Source organism: Halichoerus grypus, chromosome 4, assembly GCF_964656455.1.
Source record: "Halichoerus grypus chromosome 4, mHalGry1.hap1.1, whole genome shotgun sequence".
NCBI lineage: Eukaryota > Metazoa > Chordata > Mammalia > Carnivora > Phocidae > Halichoerus > Halichoerus grypus.
The window spans coordinates 2,217,909-2,238,860 of NC_135715.1; the positions used below are offsets into that span (position 1 = coordinate 2,217,909).

At 49.9% G+C, this 20,952-nt stretch overlaps 1 protein-coding gene across 10 annotated transcripts in view; it reads right to left on the minus strand.

Annotated features, from left to right (window-relative positions):
• The window catches only part of ARHGEF7 (Rho guanine nucleotide exchange factor 7), a 130,425-nt gene that overhangs the window by 66,034 nt on the left and 43,439 nt on the right, over nucleotides 1–20,952 (minus strand). For 6 of the 10 annotated variants that reach the window (XR_004913885.2, XR_013446828.1, XM_036081644.2 and 3 more), the window contains exon 3: nucleotides 4,137–4,267. The exons of 1 other annotated variant lie outside the window; for it this stretch is intronic. Coding sequence is in view for 6 of the 9 variants with exons in the window: in XM_036081644.2 (XP_035937537.2) it covers nucleotides 4,137–4,267 (131 nt within the window). In the remaining 3 variants the exon portion in view is untranslated. Of the gene's footprint in view, nucleotides 1–4,136; nucleotides 4,268–8,201; nucleotides 8,287–10,282; nucleotides 10,303–20,952 lie in introns of those variants that run through there. 3 more of the 10 variants (XM_036081653.2, XM_036081667.2, XM_036081669.2) reach the window with 2 other exon arrangements.

Sequence of the window (20,952 nt, forward strand, 5' to 3'; positions counted from 1 at the left end):
AGACCCAAGTCACAGCCTGAGGCCCCCACTCTCCAATGCAGTTACGGAGCCCTTCCGTCTGGGGGAGGGGCCCAGCGTGCAGCAGAGGGGCACAGAAAGAGCTCAGCACAGGCTGCTGGTGAGGAGCGGGGAGAACTCACCCCAAGAAAAGAGTAATGAGGAAGCAACAGGGAAGTGCCAAGGTAAGGAAGTTAAAATTTCCAGGTCCGTGCAAACAAAACGTTAGAACTGCTCAAACATGCCAACCTCACAAGCAGGAAAGCTGTCCAGGAACAGACGGATTCAGAGACCCAGAAGCAAGATTCTGAGGACAGCAAGCTCCGAGGTGGTCAGGCGAGACCTGCCCAACCAGAGGTGCAAGCATCGAGTTAGTGTGTGTGCCCAAGGGCTTTGAGAGAGCACCCTGAGAACACCAGTCCTTGCCTTGGGAATGGCGGTGCCGTACACAATCGAGAGATCACAAAACTAATGCTCAGGAAGCCGCAAACTGATTTTAGATTATGGAAAATTTCAAGCAAAATAGAAAGTTATGGGTAGCTGGAGATCCACCTGTCCCCGAGTTGTTGTTCTCCTTCTCCCTCTTGTGCACTTTGCCCATCCCCCAACCCCTCTGGCAATCATGTTTGTTCTCTATGGGTTTGTTTTTGCTTTTTATGTCATTTATCAGATAACACATGCAAGTGGACTAAGGTGGTACTTGTCCTTCTCCGACTTATTTCACTCAGCATTATAGCCTCTAGGTCCATCCATGTTATTGCAAATGGCAAGATTTTATTCTTTATGGCTAAGTAATATTTCATTGTGAATATATACCACCTTTACTCATCTGTCTTGGATACTTGGGTTGCTTCTATATCTTGGCTATTGCAAATAATGCTGCAATAAATACAGAGGTGCGTGTATCTTTTTAAATTAGTGTTTGTTTTCTTCGGGCAAATACTCAGTAGTGGAGTTACTGATTATACGGTATTTCTATTTGCAATCTGAAGAACCATGATATTGTTTCCCACAGTGGCTGCACCAATTTACATTCCCAAAACAGTGCCCGAGGGCTCCCCTTCCTCCACATCCTCGTCAACACCTCCTAATGGTCTTCCCGATACTAGCTATTCCAACGGAGATGAGGGGTTCTCTCACACCGTGGTTCTGAGATGTAAGTCTGTGGTGGTTAGTGATGTTGAGCATCTTTTCATGGGTCTTTGGACCACATGTAGGTCTTTGGGAAAATGTCTATTCGGGTCCTCTGCCCATTTTTAATCGGATTTTTTGATGTCCATTTGTGTAAGTTCTTAATATATTTTTAGATACTAACCCTTTATCAGATAGGTCACTTCCAAATAACTTCTTCCATTCAGCAAGTTGTCTTTTTCATTTGTTGATGGCTCCTTTGCTGTGATAAAGCTTTTTATTTTGGTGTACTCCTAATAGTTTTTTGTTTCCCTTGCCTGAGGAGACATACCAAGAAAAAGGTTTCTATGGCCGTTGTCAAAGAAATTACTGCTTTTGTTTTCTTCTAGGAGTTTTATGATTTCAGGTCTCACATTTAGATCTTTAATCCATTTTGAGTTTATTTTTGTGTGTGGTGTAAGAAAGTGGTCTAGTTTTCCCCAACACCGTTATCTGAAGAGACCCCGTCTTTTCCCATTATATATTCTTGCCTCCTCTGCCACGAATTTCTATAATATTTATTTATATTAGACACACGGCTGTAGGCTCATTTCTGGGCTCGCAGTTCGGCTCCACTGATCTGTGTCGACTCTTCCGCCCGCACTGTACTGGTCGCTACAGCTCTGTAGTGTGCCCTGGAATCGGGGATTAGGATCCCTCCAGTGTCGTTCTTCCTCAAGACTGCCTCGGCTATTTCAAGTCTTCTGTGGCTCCGCACAAACTGTAGTATGTAGTATTACTTGTTCTAGTTCTGGGACCAGTACTACTGTGATTCTGGCAGGCACTGCATCGAATCTGCAGACTGCGTTGGGGACCATGGGCACGTTAACAGCATGGACTCCTCTAATCCAGGGGCATGTTTCCATTTGTTGGTGTCGTCTTCAAGCTCCTTCACTGTTTTGTACTGTTCACAGTACAGGTCTTTCACCTCTGTGATTATGTTTATTCCTTTTTTATTCTTTTTGGCACAATTATAAACGAAATTAAGAAAACAATTTCTCCTTGTCGTGCCCACCACCCAGCTTTGAATATTTTGCCATCCTTATAATTTTTAATCCAAGAAAGTTACCTCAAAGTACTATGAACACCTGCAGAAAAATCTAAAGGCAAAAGTCATCCTCATGCAGCATGGTAAGAGAAGCCCTGCCCCTGCTCCTTGCTCACCGGCAGCTAATGGGGTCTCTTCCAATCCTAAACAGGAGGGATGGCACAGGGCCTTTTATTTCTGGTGTAACTTAAAATTTCTCCAGCTCATTAAAAATTAATCCTATGCTTATTGTGATCCCAGTAACATTCACTATTCAACATTACATTTAACTGCATTTTACTTGAAATTATATATTTGCAATCTAGTCTTCATGTACTCAAAAACAAGTAGTTAAAAATGGACACAGGTAGTGGTGCCTGGGAACATTCGACTCTTGGTTTAGGCTCAGGTCATGATCTCAGGGTCATGGGACTGAGCCCTGCCCAGCACGGAGCCTACTTGGGATTCTCTCTCTGCCCCTCCCCCCCACCTCACATGCATTCATGTTCTAAAATATTAAAAAGTTAGCACAGGTAAATGGGTGAGGCAACAGGTATTTTACCCAGAGTGTGCTTTGTTTTCTTACATTTTCCCCCAGAAATTTTATAAAAGCTAAATTTAAAATGTTTTTCAAGGGGTGCCTGGGTGGCTCAGTTGTTAAGCGTCTGCCTTCGGCTCAGGTCACAATCCCAGAGTCCTGGGATCGAGCCCCACATCGGGCTCCCTGCTCGGCGGGAAGCCTGCTTCTCCCTCTCCCTCTGCCCCTGCTTGTGTTCCCTCTCTCACTCTCTCTGTCAAATAAATAAATAAAACCTTTTAAAAAAATAAATTAAATAAAATGTTCTTCAAGTAGTTTGTGTATTTTTCCTCAATTTGGAATCAAAATACTCCCAATAGTGCTCTGCAAAATTCACCTAGCGTTGAAGCCTGTGCCCCGTGGGGTCACTGGGAGGGTCGTCTGAGCAGTGCAGGGACAGCGCCTGGAACAGTGCGCACAGAACAGTGGGACACAGCACAGCACGCACAAGGGCAGAAGCGGTAATGGCGCCGCTCTAAGGAGAAACCAGTAACAATTTAGCTTGTGTTCAAAAAGTTCAGGAACATGTAAAAAATTACTTTGCCTTCCATAGCTTCTTTTTCAACCCTCCTTCCTTCATGAATTAAAGTCCAATTCCCTCCACAAAATACAACTTTAACCTATTTCTTTCTTTAGGGTCACCATTAGCTTACTTAACTATCTTCCTTTCTGTGTCGAAGCAGACAACGTAGCTGTGGTCCCTAAACACTCAAGAGTTGGGTTCTCTTTAGACTCGTGTGCAAGACCATTTGTCTCTAACACAGGTTTATTAAAGTGGTACATGAAAGTGAAGTCACACGACAAAGGGCAATCACCCAGTAACTCCAAAGAGGGCTCCGCATGTTTGTACAAGGACCGCGGGATGGCCTCTCAGCACACGGTCCCCACTCAGCGCTGTACTTCATCTCTGTCCAGTTTCGTGGTTTCACCCTATGTTCTTTGCTCACAGCCTGTATCCTAACAACTCAGACATGGATTTTTCTTCACTTCCCAGAATAACCATTCACTTCAGTTCCTTTTCCACATCCTCACCAGCCATTAGAAGGAAGTCCCTCCTTCACCAATCACATCCTGACTCAGGAAAGCACTCTAGGTCGTGCTTAGAAAGACCACCTTTTGATTAACACATCTAAGGAGTCTTAAAATATAGCCCCCAAAATATACAAGTTTCTCAAAAGCAGTCAAGTGTAACATGTGGATAATGTGGTGATAAGCAAACGCCATACGCAAGTAAAGGAACCACGGGAACAAAGCCAAAGTGCCCTCCGGCTGGGCAGCACCCAGTCCAGGGGCACACGCACCTTCCTGGACATACCCACACACACTCATCTCCCCGACACACTCCAATCGTTAATTCGAACTTACCAAACTTCGATACTGGCCCTGGAACAATTTTGAAGTCCGACTGTGCGAAGGCTGAGCTCCCAGCGAGTCAAAAGACTTTATCCGATGCGATGAGGGCCGGGCACACACAGAGTCACTTCCCAGGCCAATGTCTGAAAAGGTCGTGCAGAGAGAAGAGCGAGCTGAGACGCTGGCAAGCGCGTACCCTGCAGCCCACCGGACTCTCAACGGGGGCAGCCCCAGGGGACACACGGCAGGGGCAACGAAGCGGGCCACGCATGCAGCAGAGCAGACTGCCCACCGCAGAAACGGCGCGCACGCTCCCCAGAAATGAACTGGACGGAAATATTCATCAGTTCCTTAGTATAACTTTCAAATTTCTTAAAGGTTTTGTAACTTTTTAATATCTTCCCCTTCACATGGAAAACATAAGTCTCTCAAATTCAGAGCATCCCCCCAGTACTGCTTCCCAACACACTGTCCCTGCCCACCCACTTCTCCAGGACTGAGCTTCATGCAATAAGCAGCAGGAATTATTTGCAACAAAAGGAAAAGACTCTTACTTAAAGAGAAAAATCCCCTTAGAGCTTTTAGCTAGAGACCCTTCTGAGGATTACTTCCTCAGAACGAAGGCAGCCACACTTTACTTCACAAAGTTGCTGGAAGGACTGAAGTGAACAGGTATGAAAGTGCTCAGCTCACTCCCTCAGTCTCTTCATGAGCAGAGACACTCCACTTGGGCCAACCAACAAGTAAATGTTAGCAACCCATTTCTCAGAAGGGAATTGACTAAAAAAAACCAATGAAGCCATGAAGAAACTTTCCAGGGAAATCACTATGCCAAGATCCACAAACCTAGCAACTTCCTAAAACTACTACACACATGGGGAGCCTTCTTTAAAAATCTCTTCGGGGCTGTGGGTGGCTCAGTCAGCTAAGCAGCCGACTCCTGATTTCGGCTCTGCACTGAGCACGGAGCCTGCTTGGGGTTCTCTCTCTCCCTCTGCCCCTCCCCACCCTCACCCCCCCCCCACACGCACGCTCTCTAAAAATAAAATATAAATAAATAAATAAACAAAATAATAAAATAAAAATATCCTCAAACCGGTCACCTCCAGTCCCTGTTTCCCGGCAGGGCTGCTGGGGTTGGCTCCCACTGGGTCTCCTACACCCAGTTAGCTGTCGCTGCACGTCTGCAGCGCTCCCAGGGAAGCCCAGACCCGCAGCTGTTCTTGAAGCACACGGGCTGTGGCCCCACTGGGGCTGCATTCCCTGAGAGCCAAGCAGGCCGTGCACGTGGCGAGGGGCCCACTTGCCAGGGCTTCTGTCTGTCCTTCCTGATGCCCAGCCGGCTCTACAGACGCCGGCGTCTGGAAACCCAGTCCTCGGACAGCCGTGCAAGCCCGGTCCTAAGGCCCTAGCAGAGCAGCTCGAACAGGCCGCTGCCATCCTCAGGTCCTGCTTCAGGCTGTAGTAATGGCCAGTGCTTTCTACCGCAGCAAGGCCCAGGCCTCAGGAATCTCGAGTACAAAACCAGCTCCTCGGGGGCATTTCCTGGGGATTCCACCCACAGTGGCGACGCGCCGTACCCCCTGTTCTCGCCTAACTCTACCTTTCAAGGGACCATTTAGTGTAATGGAAGGGTCTCAGGACATCCCTTATTTCCCACGGTCTTCTGTCCAGTTAAAAGGCAAGTGTTCATCGATATACCCGAAGAACACAAGGGTCTTTAAGTGGCAGAAGTAAAGGGAAAACATGAACATGCTTTTCTCAACAAGGCCTACAAACCTGGAACCAACAGCTGCAACCGTGTTATTATTCAGTCATTTAAAAGTGAGATCTAAAAAGACAGAGTCACTTCCATCACGCGGACTTCAGGGACAAAATTTAAGAGCAAATAGCTCAATATAAAAGCAAGAAGTTCTTGGAGCACCTGGGTGGCTCAGTTAGGCATCCAACTCCTGATTTCTGCTCAGGTCGTGATCCCAGGGTCATGGGACGGAGCCCTGCATCAGGCTCCACACTCAGTGCAGAGTCTGCCTGCGATCCTCTCTCCCCCTCTCCCACGGCCCCTCTCCCCTCTTGCTCACAGGCACGCTCTGGCTCTAAAAATAAATAAATAAGGGGAGGGGAGCCCTTTCCAGCTGAGAGGCTTCCAGTGTCAACACTGAAAGGAAGAGTACCAAGTTTATCAGGTTTATTTTGCAGCTTTCCAAACAGGTCTTTGTCAAGAACACCTTACATCTTCTAAGTGTCCACTGCTCTCAAGGGTACAGGAGTAATACTTGTGCACAAGACGGGGTAAAAACAACGGTACCATGCCCAGGAGACGTCAGATCAGGGCCACGTTCGCGATGAGGAGCACCTGCCCAAGGGCATGGACCAAAGCTGCCCCACGGCACGCCCCTCCCCCCCTTCTTCCCGGAGACCAAGCAAGCATCGGCCCTCCTCCCTCCTGAGCAGCCACCAGAGGAGGAGGCCCTGGGGGCAGGCTGCCTCTGTGTCTGCCACGCTCTCCCTGTCCGACGGAGAACCCCAGCAGTCCCAGGACGCACCCGCAAAACTGAGGCACCGGTGGCTATTAAAGCAGCTCGCAGGCAGGACCCACGTGGCAAAGACATGCAACTGTGCCCGCTCTGCCTTGGTTCCTCCGTTCAATTCCAATGATCTGCTCTAAGGTTTCCGTCACTGCATTACGCCCACCGTCACACATGTCTCTTCCTATTCTGGCTGTTCACATCAAAGCTACTTCCATTACAATGTGGGAAAAAGAAGGCAGCTTCAATGCCTAACAACCTTATAAAATGTCCTAAAGTTCTGTCTGCTAAACATCAAGTGGTAGGATGATTCTAACTATGTACACCTTTATACCCCCTTCCCTTCTCCATCCTGGTCTCTCTCCCTCCTCCTGGATTTAGATCGTCACCGACCTCGCACACTTGCTCACGTAAGGTCCTAACCTATCAACTGAGCCAATTCCCCCAGATACTTCCACCTCAACAGCCCTAGGAGATTTTCAGCTTTAAACCACACAGTCAAGCTGGGAAAACACAGCCACATCAAGAGTCCTGCCCAGGGACGGCAGGCAGGGGCTCTGGGTGGTGCTCCCCCCACCCCAGCCCCCCATCCTACACCTCTGGGCAGGCAGGAGACGGCACCCGGACAGCCATCCCAGCAAACAAGTTCTAGGAAGGGGCACCTGAGCCCCTGAGCACCCCAAGCTGGGACTGCAGCCCACAGTGTTCTGACTGTTCCCCCATACCCCATCTGAAGGGCCAGGAAGAAAATGACAAGAGCCCCTCACAAAATACACTTGAGGTTTCTTATCAAGAGACCTCAAGGTCTACTTGTTCCCATAAAGCTGAACCTAAAAATGTATAAAGGTAAATGGAAAAAGAAAAAGGACTTTAAAACGCAAGAGCCACTAAATCCTTTTAGATCCATATAGCTCTCTAAAGATAGAGCTTCTCGGTGCTCAGGGGTCAGGCGGGCCTCCCTCCAAGAAATCTACACAGAAGCTCTCCTGTCCTCACAGTGTCTGGGAGCTCCGCTCCATTCAGCCCCCTGCACTCAGGGATGACCCAGGCTCACAACACTGCAAAGCGCATAGCCTGGGCATCCTCATCACCCTCAAGAGGCCTGGCCCAGGTAGGGTTTATTTCAGGGGCCAATTCACTGGCCACTTCCCTGGTCATGACCACACCTCAAAAACAGTCCTGGATCTGCTCCCGAGACATGAGCTTTGATCAGCATAAACTTAATAAAAACCCAGAGAAAGTGCTTCTAGCTCCAAGACAGCCCATGAGTGTGCCCACATGAAAAACATTTCTCCTCTGCTTACGGTTTCAACTAGACATCTTTCTGCCCACAGAAAGGAAAATACCTGCTATCCACCAGAGGCCCAAAGAGGAAGACTGATCGAGTAAGAAAAAAAAAAAAAATCACAGCAAAAATTACAGCCAAATATGTAATGTGATAGCTTATTTTTACAATTCAGTAATGTTCATTTTTGCCTTGCCAACCGAAAAGCAAATGTTTTTGCCCTTTTATCTTCCCACCCCCTCAAGTTCAATAAAAAATTCTTACCTGCTGTTACTTTGTTTAGAGTCACTAAGGAACTGAGGACCTTGTTAAAATTCTGCCCCTGATACAAATCATTTGCATCAAATGTCTGAAAGGAAAAATTAAACAAGTTAGTAGGGTCTTATACGTTGGGTGCAGGATAAATGAAGTTCTCCCAGCAGTGAGAGGACCACGGCAGGATTCGCTGAGCAAGTCCTAAAGATGCAGACTGACCCGAAGGAGCAGACCAGTGAACACAACTTCCAGCAGAGGGGCAGGGGTCCCACCAGAGTTCCCTCGTTCAGGCACGCTTTGATCCGGGACACAGGGCATGAGACCAGCTTCACAAGCGCCAACTCCCCACATGGCCCCGAACCCCCTTGGCGAGCCGGGGAGGAGCCGTCCCAGCTACAGGGAGCTGCGGCTCCCGGCCCTCAGCGGGGCTGAGCTGGCTTCGCAATCCCGTCCCAGCCACAGTCCATTCCACGGCTAAGCACAGCCAGAGAAACACAGAACTGACCGCACGAGGAAGGGAAAACAGAAGCAGGTTCCAGAAGGGGGACAGCTCGGGGGGGACACCTCCATCCTCCAGGCACAGCACTGAGGCCAGACCAGGACTATGGAAGTGTGCACCTCCTCCAACCCCGGCCGCCTACGGACCGGGCACACGGGAGAGTCGGTCGTGGCGCTCCCGCACACACACGCAGCGCCTGCCTGGACACCTCAGAGCTGCTCTATGGTGTGTGCCACGCGCCAACGCACACAGATCTTGCCCCCAAATACCGCCTGAAGACTACATACAGCTTCTGATCACCAAGGAACCTCCACAAAAAAGTTCTAGTGAAATCACCCACAACTGCGCCAGAAAAATGATGAAAAGATCTCTCTCAGAGAGGTTGGTAACAAACATGTACTTGGATACCTAAACGTAAACCATGTCAACAGCCTTCCAAGTTTCTCGCACTAACATCACCAGTCATCCCAGGAAGGAGTATCAGGAGGAGGAGGGCCCCAACTTCCTCTCCAGGCTGCCTGCCACCTCCTCTTCCTCCACCTCGCACATCCTGCCAGGAACCCCCTCTTCTTCCTGCCTCCCGCCACCCATCCCTCAACTCTTTCTCACAGGACTTCTCCTGGCCACGCTTCCCCACCACACTTGGTGAGGTGCCCTAACCAGGCTCTCCCAGTACACTCATGACAAGGACAACTTTATGTTCCATGAGCGGATGCCGCCCTACACTGTAAAATCTATAAACCAGATTTCGCAACACCTAACATCTAGCAAAACGGCCAGCACACAGTAAAAATTCCAATGCTTGCTGAATGGAAAAATGTACCAATCAATCCACCCGTCCACCCTGTGGTGCTAAATGTCACGAAGGGACATCTACGTCAAGAGTCGCTAAGAGGAGCCATTCCAAATCCAATTGGTGCCTCCCTCAAAAAATCTTCAGTTAATAGTCTTTGCATTTAATTTCTGAAAGGAATAAAAATCGTGAGGTCGAGTTAAACATGGACAACCAGAAGAAAAATCAAAAACTGAAAAACTTCAAGAAAGGAGGCCATCAAATCATGGAGTCAAGGGAGGAGCTGAACACACAGCTTGCCTTTCTAAACGCTGAAAGAAACTGAACAGAGCCCTAGCGTGTCGGTGTGGCCGCACCGACGCATTCCGCACACAGGTCCCGATGCCGTTTCCCTCACAGCGGACATTTACAAGAAGACGGATTTCATGCCAGACCCTTCCTGAACAAGGTATCCCTCAGAACAGAGCGTCTTTAGAATCAGCTCCTACAACACAGAATGTAATTCATCTGTTGTGATATTTAAGAAATTCCAAGTCAAATGAGAGCACGATCTAGGCTGACACGTCCACCTTCATTTTTTAATGTGTTAAATTTTTTTTGGTTTTTTTAGAGAATTAAGAGTATTAAGCTCAATAGGCCCCAACTTCCTTATATGTAGAATATGAATATTCCCTCACTTGTGAAATGCAGGAATAGCTAATCTGCAGGTCTTTCAGCTCTAAAGTTCTCATTTTAGAGATAGAGTAATTAAATGTGTGGCATCCTATGAGAAAAGTTCTACATAAAAAGTCTACTAACCTTCATCATGGTGAGGCAGCAGCAAGTCACAAAACCCAGAAAAACAGGATGCTGAAAACTGAAGTTTCCTGTCACTCCAGAACTATATATCTTTCTTACTTGGATACCAGGAAGCGTCTGGTTGGCTGAAGCTGCCCGCCAATGGGCTTCAATGTGACATCAGAACTTAAGTGAATTCACATATGCACCACATTTCTTAACAGGAAACCACACAATGACAGGAGACAAATGCTTGCCACTGAGGAAAACCACACATTCTGGATCAATGAAATGTTTTGACTAAAACCCTTCTCTAGAAAGAGACAGCAGACTATTCCCTGAATCAGGAATCTATTCAACAAAAACCAAAATCAGGAAAATCTTCGAGTATATAGTTTGTACTATGGGAACAAGAGCAAAGTCTCATGAGGACTCTTACAGAAAGATCTCAGCAAAAGTCAGCCCACTTGTAGAAGGAGCAGCACACTCAGCACACTAAATTATCCAGGGACACTCAGTGCCTGAGCACACCCGCTCCAACCTCATGGCCGAACCATGTTGCCCAAAGAGCAGCCCCCGGCCACCCTGGCTGGGGTCACGAGCCAGCAGGAGGGAAGGAAGCAAACCCTAAGGTCCACCTTTCCTCAAGTGGCACTGGGAACAGTGGTCTCAGGGGAGGCCGCATGGTAGGATCTCCAGGAATTTAGAAAACCAAGATACTCAAGCCAAACCCCAGACCAATTAAATCGGCATCTCCGAGGAGCAACTACCCATCAAAATTTGAACACTCCCCAGGCAATTCCGTGCAGCCAGTGGGAGAAACATGCCCCTGGAGAACAAGGAAGGTGTGAATCTTCTCCCCAGGCAGGTTCACCCCCACGACCATACAGACAGTAAGGAGGGAACACTCAATATCCCAGAGATCTTGGAAAAGCATATTGCCAAAAACTCACCCTCACTTTCATATTTAAGTGAATTAAATGTATAGCAGAATCCAATATCCTCAAAGTAAAATTGTCCTACCAGTTCCCCCCCAAAATAATATATTTTTTTAAAAAATCAGTAAATTTAATGTCAAAAGAAACACAAGAGTGACACAGAGCAAACACAAACCACAGGGAAAGGCAGACAGAAGGGAGCAGAGCTGCAAGTGAGGCCCGGAAGTGCTCTCCACAGCACCTCTGTACGCACTAACCAAGGCGAGCTGCCCGCCCTTCTCAGCTGGAAGGCTGCCCCCTGCCTGTTACAGCCTCAGTTTACGGGAGGCACGGAAGCCCTCAGCACCTCCGGTTCCTCATCCTTCGCATGGGAAGGAAGAACATATACTGGCGATAACAAGGACAGGAAGCAGCAACGTGCAAATGTCTCACATGTTGGAGAATGTACGAGATTTAAAAACTCTGAATCCTGCACACCAAGCCTGTGGTTTCCTGTAAAACTGACGTATCAGTAACTATATTTACCAAGGAAAATTGTTTTCTAAAACACAGCTACCAAGAAAAAAGCATCCTCGATAACTGGGGGTGCTCTGGAGCAGAGACCTCACAGACCAGGCAGAGAATGGAGTGCAGGTGTCCACACCGCATGCTGAACGCGGCGCCCCCACACGCCCTCCGGCCCCACCCTCCACTGCTCTGCACCAGCCGGCTCCCAGCTCCCACTCCCGCTCCCACAGGAGAGGACCCGACCCCATCAAAGTGCTTGGGTTCCCATCCAGAATTCCCACCCCTGAAGCTGCTGCCTAACAAGACTAGCCCTCTTGCTCACATCTTTCCACCTTAACGGTGTGGACACCGTGGCACCCCAAGGCTCCTGGAGGGAAATATACCAGCACGGAAGAGGAAGAGTGGCCCCCCAGCCTGCACTCAGGTCTGCTCACAGCTGGGGCGAGCTGCACCTGCTGCTGGGGGCCCCTCACTGTCACCGAACAGCCACCCCTATTTGCGAATGCTTCCACAAAACGGTCACTCCCTGCGCTGTCTGCCCAACACTCAAATATTCAAAGCCTTTTCACACAATTAACTCTCAGGGTGGGAATCCCGGCGGACCTCATCCCAGCCCATTTTTAACACAGTGGGAAACAATCACAAAATCCAAGCAGCACCGGGGGCAGAGGGGGAGGCGTCAGCAGCGCGAGCCTCAAGGGCAGCTGCGGTGAGTGGGGCTCGTGCAGAGGAGACCGACGCCGCCAGCAGCAGAGGGGGGTGCGGTCCCCGAGGCCGCCACCCTGCTAAAGGTCCTGACTGGGGAGACAGACCTCCTTGCAACAGGAGGGAAAGGATATTGAATCTGAGACTCTCAGGCTGGGGGTCCCACCTCCCCAGGCCAGAAAGGGCTGCTAGGAACCCGCCGACACAGTCTGCAGCCCGAAGACGGCCAGCCGTCCCCGCCCTGGACCCGGCGCAGTGGAGGCGGCAGCTGCAGGCCAGCTACACGCAGTGCTCCCCCACATCATGGTGGGCCCCCAACCCGGGATCTGCTAGACGCCCCAAGGAACATGGAGTTCCCTTACAGCTGTAGCCTCCAGAATGAGCTCTGACAGGACCACAAATCTACCAACAAGTACCCCACCAAGGAACGAAGGCTGTGGCTTTCTCCACCAATACCTCCACCAAAAAAAGCAGAAGATTAAGATAAAATTAAGATAAAATGTTCCAAAATCCAAGTTGATGAAAGTATATTCCACAAGTACAATTACAGGCAGAGAGGTCTGAAGAGAAACATGCACATACAGGCATGACAAAATCATCCCAAAACTAGCGACTTCCTTTATCAGGGGAAAGATGCCAAATACCAGAAAGATCCTAGCCAAGAACATATTCTCTTCAATCAAAGCAGGGCACTGCCATAATCTTCCTAAAAGTATCAGAATACTTTTCCCCCTGGGCTTGCCAAACGCCCCCAGGCGGGCAGGCGGGCGGGCGGGCGGGCAACACGGGACATCAGGGACAGTGGACACCTCCAGGGACACCTCCTGGCCAAGCAGTGAGGGCAGGGCAGAGACAGGCTCTCGGCGTGGATGCGGCTGTGTCCTCCAGCTCCTCTCGCAGACCAAACCCCTACCTCCACTGGGGGAGCCCACAGAGGGGTTCAACTTAGCTTCATCAACAAAAGAGCACATCACTAAGCCAGCTGACGCCAAAAGCCACCAACGAAGGCTCCAAGCTGTTTCTCTACCAACACCGGCTAGTCCTGGATGTCCCCGAACAAGGTACAATTCGGAGAGAACCTTGAAAGAAAGGGGAGACTGATGCAAAGGGCTCTGAACAAAGCAGCACGGACAAGACATGAAGTGGAGCCCAGACAGAGCACAAGCCCACCGGACGTGGCGCTCGCTGCAGCGCACACGGTCGCCGGCCACGCCGCATCGCTCGGAGGTAACAGGGGCTCGATCGGCAGTCAGTCCATGAGAGCAGATGTAAAGCAGGACCGCCACAGAGAAACCAGGCTAGATGGCCCCCCAATCCAAACCAGGACGAAGGGCAAGGCAGGACAGCACATGAGCGCGCCCACACGAGCTGCAGCCCGCCCGCGGAAGAGGCCGGACGCTGCCAGCTCTGGGTCAGCAGCACCTGCCACCAGAGAGCAGAAGGGCCTCAGGAAGAGGGGGACAACCATGTGTGCTCTCAGATGTGGGGACACTCAGCTGTAGGCGGAAGGCCGCAGGGAGAGGGTGTGCCATCTGGGTCAGGAGGATGCCATCTGGCCCGAGAGGCCACCTGCCCAGCGTCCCTCCCAGATCTGCCTGGCAGAGGCCCAGAGAAACCAGCTCCTCAGAGCACCCGCCACCCTGACCCCTCACCCCCAGAAATACTGTCAGTGATCATCACCAGAAGGGTCAACACAGGCCATCAAAGACCTGAATATCTGGCCCAGAATCACCTTCCCAGCCTTAACTTTTGCTAATCCTCTAAAAATATTCTACTTTGACCTGTTCCTTATTTATTTGGTCATACTTAATATTCAGCTAATACTCAGTTTAGCTCCTGAACTAACACCAGAAATCAGGAAGGCTCACCTGTACAGAAGATGGAGTTGTGGCACACAGGTCAACCAAGCGTCACCAGCATCCATGTGGCAGGGCAGTGCCAGGAGGGTGACCCCTGTGTGTACCTGCGAGCGCACCCAAATGCACAAACCTCGACCTAGATACAGGAAGACTGTTTTAGGAGAAGGAGCCACCATGGTTTTCAGGAAAGCCTTAACCAACAGAATATTGTTATAAAATAAATAGGTTTCAAAGGCACAAGTTCTAAGAGCAGATACTGACCTGATCTAGACCTGTCACATTCATCACACTATTTTCCAACTTCTTGTCTAACTCAAGGTCACTGCAGCTCCTGTGTGAATGCGCTCCCCCACTCACTCCCCACCCACCGCTTTGCCTTCCCATGGGCTCCGGCCAACGAGATGCGAGCACATGGACACGCACCAGCTCCGAGCAGGACGATGCACACCAGCCCCAAGCAGAAGCTGGAGGAGCCTTGGGGTGTTCCAACCAACCTCCCTGGTCTTTTCCTTTCAAGGAGAATGGTAGCGGCTCCAGTTTGGGCCTTGCATCAGCCTGGATCCCGGGAGAAAGAGGAGCCTCAGAGCACAGCAACACCCTATCTGCAGCTAACTAACCAGTGGACAAAACCTCTGGTGTCCTAAGCCCTGGACATGTGCGGGCTATTGATTGACGTATCTGGCAAGAACTGGCTCTGCACCCAAAGGCCACATTTTCCCCCAACGGAAGTGATTCTTGAAGGGGAGAGAAACAAACAAAACAACAAAGATATTAAGGGAAGTGGTTAGGTCACTTAGAGTCCGGCCATGTTAACACTAAAGGGTATTCAAAATAGGAACAACTGTTCCCCACATAGCACTACTCATTCCAGAGCAAACACAGTTTCCCTCCCTTCCCAAACTCTGGACACGGTCATCACGTCAGTGCTAAAGGGAGAGGCTTTATAGCAGCCTCCGAGAAGCAACCTGCCCGCCAGCCTGGAAGCTCATTCCTGCTCACCCGCCTGGACAGAGGACAACCTGGGCCAGGTGCCCTACGAGCCACCAGAGGGCATCATCAGCTTAACCTCTAGGTGCCCTACTACTCGTCGTGTCTACACAACAAACAAGTCACTCAGACCCCCAGGCTTAAACCAGCTCCCTTACAGGTTGTGGGCGTCAGGAGTTCCAAGCAGCCCCACTGGGGGAATACGGCTCTGGTCTCTCAGAGAGGCGGCCTGAAGGCGTCCCTGGGACTGCGTCCGAACCATGGCTGTGGAGGGTGGCCCCTCCTCAAGTCTGCACAGCAGTGAGGCCAATGAAGAGGAGGGATGCAAGCACGCAATGGAAAGGACACCACGGTGCCTGCGACTCAGGAACTGCCCAAATGCAGACCCGCACGGCCATACTGTTCGTGAGGAGGCCCGAGTGCGGCCCCACCTTTAGGAAGGAGGACAGTGCTGGAAAACCACCAGCGCATCCACCCACCACGGCGTCCTACCCTTGTGCGCCACCTCTCTCTCTACATCCAGTGACCACACCTTCTAACCAGACGGGTCAGCTCTAACAGCCATCCTGTCAGGGTGAGGACACCCCTGACAAAGAAGGGGGACAGGGTTCCCTTAATAAGGTCACCAATTTGGTAAGACCTGCAAGGCTCTCCCACCCCCACACTGGTGGGCTTCCGAATTCATGGAAGTACTAGTGCTGAAAATCAGAACTATCTTCCACAGAATAAAGAAGCAAATTTTACAGCACAAAATAGATCGTGTTATACAACATAAAGACGTCATCAGTCAAATCTTTCAACTGCCAGTGAAACTCAAACTGGCTTACGACAGCTCCAGTTAGTGTAACTAACAAGTCAATAAAGTAAGAGCCGCAGCTCAGAAACTGGAAGCTTGGGGCCATCTTTTCAGTCTCCTTCCCTCAGTGTGGGCTGCAGATTCGGGAACGTTCTTCCTGGTGAGGCAAAGCAGCCCCAGGCCACAGCCAACAAGCCTGCCATCTGAGCAGCACGTGGCTGGCCTGGAGTCACACGTCCCAAACCCACAGCCGCAGAGGCAGAGTGGCATGGAGAGCCGAGGGCAAACCCGAGGGGTCCGCACAGCACCGGGGCTGCAGAGATGCAGACCAGGGGTGGATGCCAAAAGCCGTGGCAGTGGTGGTCTTTAGGTTACCTCGGCCACTGTCCACACCCTCCCCAGAGGCTCAACAACTGCAGCAACTCAAACTCAGCCTGATCACAGACCACCCACCACAACCACCCCTGGCCCACGATGCCCTCCTGAAGAAGTAGGGCATGCACACCTGAAAGATGCCACTGACTGAGGACACCCCTGGCTAGACCCAAGAAGAAAACACTAGGGAATAGAAAGAAATGCTTTCTACAGTCTCCGGGCTAGCGGAGAGAGCCCCACAGGTGCGGCTGGCCAAGCACGTTCAACACAACGAGTCGGCTCCTCCAGGGCATTTCTGAGAAGGCTATTTTTGATGCAAGAAACTTACTTTTGGCACAGTTCTGGAGTGTGGTTCGCAAAGTTTAAAAATATAGTTTTGTCCTATCACACTGTCAAAAGGAATGTGATTTTGTGATGAGACGAGTAGAGAAGAATCTTTAAGTCATGCTATTTAAGTTTAATGCAAATGGTCCATACTGATGGGGATATGTGAAGAACAGGACGCAGCAGGGATTTTGCCTCCTTGGCTTCTGGAGGTTTTGTTCTTAATTCTGCCTACTCCTACACTCCAGGGATAAAATTAGTTTGACGATGGATTCTATCAATACATACCGCGGTCACCCAACATGCCCCCAAACGATTTTTCATTTTAAAATGAGAATCACAGCATATTTGATTTTGTGGTTTCCACTGTATCAACACCCAACCACGAAAAAGGACCGGGACCACCCATGTAAACAGAAACCCCAGACACATCTTTTAGTGAGTTTCCAGGAAGGGGGGGCGGTTAGAGAGGGGGTGACAAAATCCTAAGGAGGGCGGGAAGATAACCAGCACAATGAAAGCTCTGATCAGTCTTCACCCTCCATGGAGGAGCAATGGTCACAAGCAGAAACCACCAGAGACGCTGAAGCACCTCCAGGCAGGGAGGCCCCTGGGTGCTGTGAAGACCTCATGACAACTTTGTTTTACGAAGGAAGAAAACGAGGCTCCCAGGCTCCAAGAGACTGGGTGACAAAGGTCCCAGGAGAACAAACACGGAAGGCAGATCAGTCACCGCATTTTTCCTCGGCAGCGTGCGTGCATGTGCGCAGGTCCGCAGCAAGCAGGGCAGCGGGAAGGGGCAGCGGTCTCAGACACACTGCACGGATGCGGCACCCCACCAGCCCACGCCAGGCCCCTGGTCTGCCTGCCAGCGCCAAGGAGGCAGGCCTGCAAAGAACAGCCCTCCACCAGTTGCCAAACAGGGGTCTGGGCAGATACACGACCTGCTAGAGCTTAAAATAAGTTAGGTACGAACTTTAGAGCCAGAAAGGTAATGAGTCCATTGCATTAAAAACTTAGAGCCAATAGTTACAAAACTCAAACTTTGAGTAAGGTCTCAGAGATGGTAAAGTGAACACGCATACTGCTCTCATCCATCTTGAGGTTCCACCAAAATGACAGAAGAGGCTTTAAATAATAAAGGAATCCATCACAGTGCTGTCGGCTATATGGCTAAAGGCCATACGCAATCTAGAGAAGGCTTCAGGGAATTCTTGAGAACAGGAAGTAGATGGGCTCCTAAAGGCCAGGTGTTCCGATCAACGCTTGAAAGCAACCCCCCCCCCCCCAGCACCTCAACCAGTGCAGCAGCAGGACAGGAAAGCAGCGCCTTCCTCCAGAAGCTGCTAGAAGGAAAGACCCCAGTAAGGACAGCCAGCTGCCTACCCTGGGTCCCTAACAAGTGACTAGCTCCAGGTGCTACTAGACCCACATGACACAGAAGAGGAAAAAGGAGGCAGTTCTACCCAAAATGAAATACCCTAAGAGCTCCAGCACCAATTTCAAGCCCAGATCACCCCTAGCTGGAGACAGGACACCTGGGGTACACAGAGGCATACCTCTACCTGCTCATGGAGGGCATCCAGACCCTTCCCTCCAGATGTCGCCCACCTGCCCCCAGCCTCAGCCCTGCAGTGAAGCCATCCTGGGCCTGTCTCTCTCTCAGCTACACAGCTGCACATTCAGGTCAGCTACGGGGCCTTTATCCACGGACAGGAATAGGAACCCACATATAGACAACGCTAAGGAGATGAAACCCACTGCCCTACTCCTCCAGCAAGGTACAGCTAAAAGCCCTGGGCACTACATACAAAAGAAATGATAAGATAACTCAGAGCTGGAGGGAAGCAGACTGGCTTTCTTCAGGGCCCACGAAACATGGCAGTGGGTTGTCTGGGTTTTGTGGGATTTTTGTTTTACTTCAAAAAGCCCCGCAGCCCAGATGCACCAAAGAGTATAAAAAACAGCCCCAAGAAAAGCTTGCCTTCTCTGGCCAGAGCACCAGGAAAGGGGCAGTGCAGCAGACAGGAAACTTCCAGACGCTAACCATGCCCACTGAACACCAAGGGGGAACATGGCCAATCCCACCACACATGGCCATAACAAAGTACCCCTCTCTCCATCCTGCCCCTCAGGTCCTGTGGAGTCACGCACAGGAGTGGGCTCTAAGATGACAAACGGAAAAATACAGGTTTCTGGCATGTTATTTACATTTTTAAAAGTACTGAAAAACTAAGAATCACCAGACAACACAATTAGTGAAAACCGGGATATAGAGCTATTGCAAGGAGCCGGGAGGAAGGGCAAGCATACTAAATCCTTCCCTTTTGTGAGGACCCAAAGGAAGGGAGCCCCAGTGGGACAGAGGAGGAACTGGATCAGAAGACGACTTTTAGGTGAAAATCCAAAGGGCTTCGTGACAATCAGCTATTACAACAACAAATGACAAAGTACTCTCTAAACTGCTCAGTGCTAGGGGTGCCTGGATGGCTCAGTCGTTAAGCGTCTGCCTTCGGCTTAGATCATGATCCCAGGGTCCTGGGATGGAGCCCCGCATCGGGCTCCCTGCTCAGCAGGAAGCCTGCTTCTTCCCTCTCTCACTCCCCCTGCTTGCGTTCCTTCTCTCGATGTGTCTCTGTCAAATAAATAAATAAAATCTTTAAAAAAATAAAAAATAAACTGCTCAGTGCTATGTAAACAGAACTTCCACCAGGTAAGAAAAATTCTAAGTGGTCAGCAAAGACAGACAGTAGTTGGTACTTGACATGAGACTTGCACAGACGCCATCAAAACATCCACACAGATGTTCAGATAAGGATAATCTCAAGAGAAGTACCAAGGCAGCTCGCATGAGCACAACGACAAAACAGGACTAAAATGTGCCTGCCAGCGCACTCCCTCCCTGGAACACTCTGTTATTTACTGGTCTCCATTCTCAGTGTGTTCTAGAATGCTTGGGCACCTGTCTAGACTGAGCACCCTTCCCCGCCTATTATAATCTCCAACACTAAAACTTGCCCAAGTTCAAGGTTATCACATACCCCAAGAAAGGAAGATCCAGAATGCCACAATTCAGATCTCTTTTAATTCCTCTTTAGGACAATTCATCAAATCCAGGATGTCTCGCTGGTTCAACTCAACCAAGGCCAGCCAGGAAGCTTCGGCAGGCTTTACCCACCCAGGTCTCTGCCTGCTCACCTTCTCAAGCCTGGCCATCTGAAGGGTCTCTCTCTACATCCCAGCCCTGTGCGGCTGTCCCTCTTGCAGGACTTACAGCCTCTGCCCTGTATCCCAGGTACACATATCCACTTTACTTGCTTCACAAGGTTCCTGAGGCTGCAGAGAAGCATGCTGTGCACATGTGCGCCCGTGAGGGCAAAGCGGAGTTCAAGAACATCCTCATCAACTGTGTACACACGGATTATCACCTGGAGAAACACTTCCCCATTCTCCACTTGCAATGAAATTCAAACCTTCTCTTCAATTTCTATGAACCCATTCTATCCAATAAATGGTCAAAGGATCTCCTTCCACCTAAACAGGATAGCAGTCTCCCTAGGAACACCCCCAGCAACAGGGCTTGCCCTCTCCTCTCTTCAGGGGCTGGTTCTACACTGCGATCCCAACAAGATGCTGAAAGACATCCTGAACACGTTAAGTTTCATCTTAGAAGAACGTAAGTTTCCAGGTCTTCTCTTGGCAGAGATGTCAAAGTTGGGACAATGTGAAACCCACTACACACGTTTCCCATCCCCTAAGTGGCCTTGTCCCAGTCCTTGATGTTTTTTAAACTCCTGACAATGATCAAAAAAAAAAAATTTTACATTATGACCAATTTAATAAACTCACCACTGAGAAACAATTAGCAAATGCCAACAAGAATGGCATTTATTCAAGCATTAAATAAAGTTGCTAATGATCTGTTGGTTCTATGTCTTTTCCAGGTTATAAATCCCTCACTACACTCAGTGAGTTATACATCATACCGAAAATGATGGGAGGATATGCAGAACGCTAAAACTGTGCAATTAAACTTACTAAATCGCACATCAATCCTGCCCCCCAGCTGTGTGGTGCAGCCTGGTCATCTCTAGCTGAAGGCGGTTAAGCAGCAGACTGCCTCGCACATCTCCCTGAAGGGCCCCTCGCCATCCCGTGCATGGAGCACCCACCACCTGCACCCGCGTTGTTCCCTGGTTT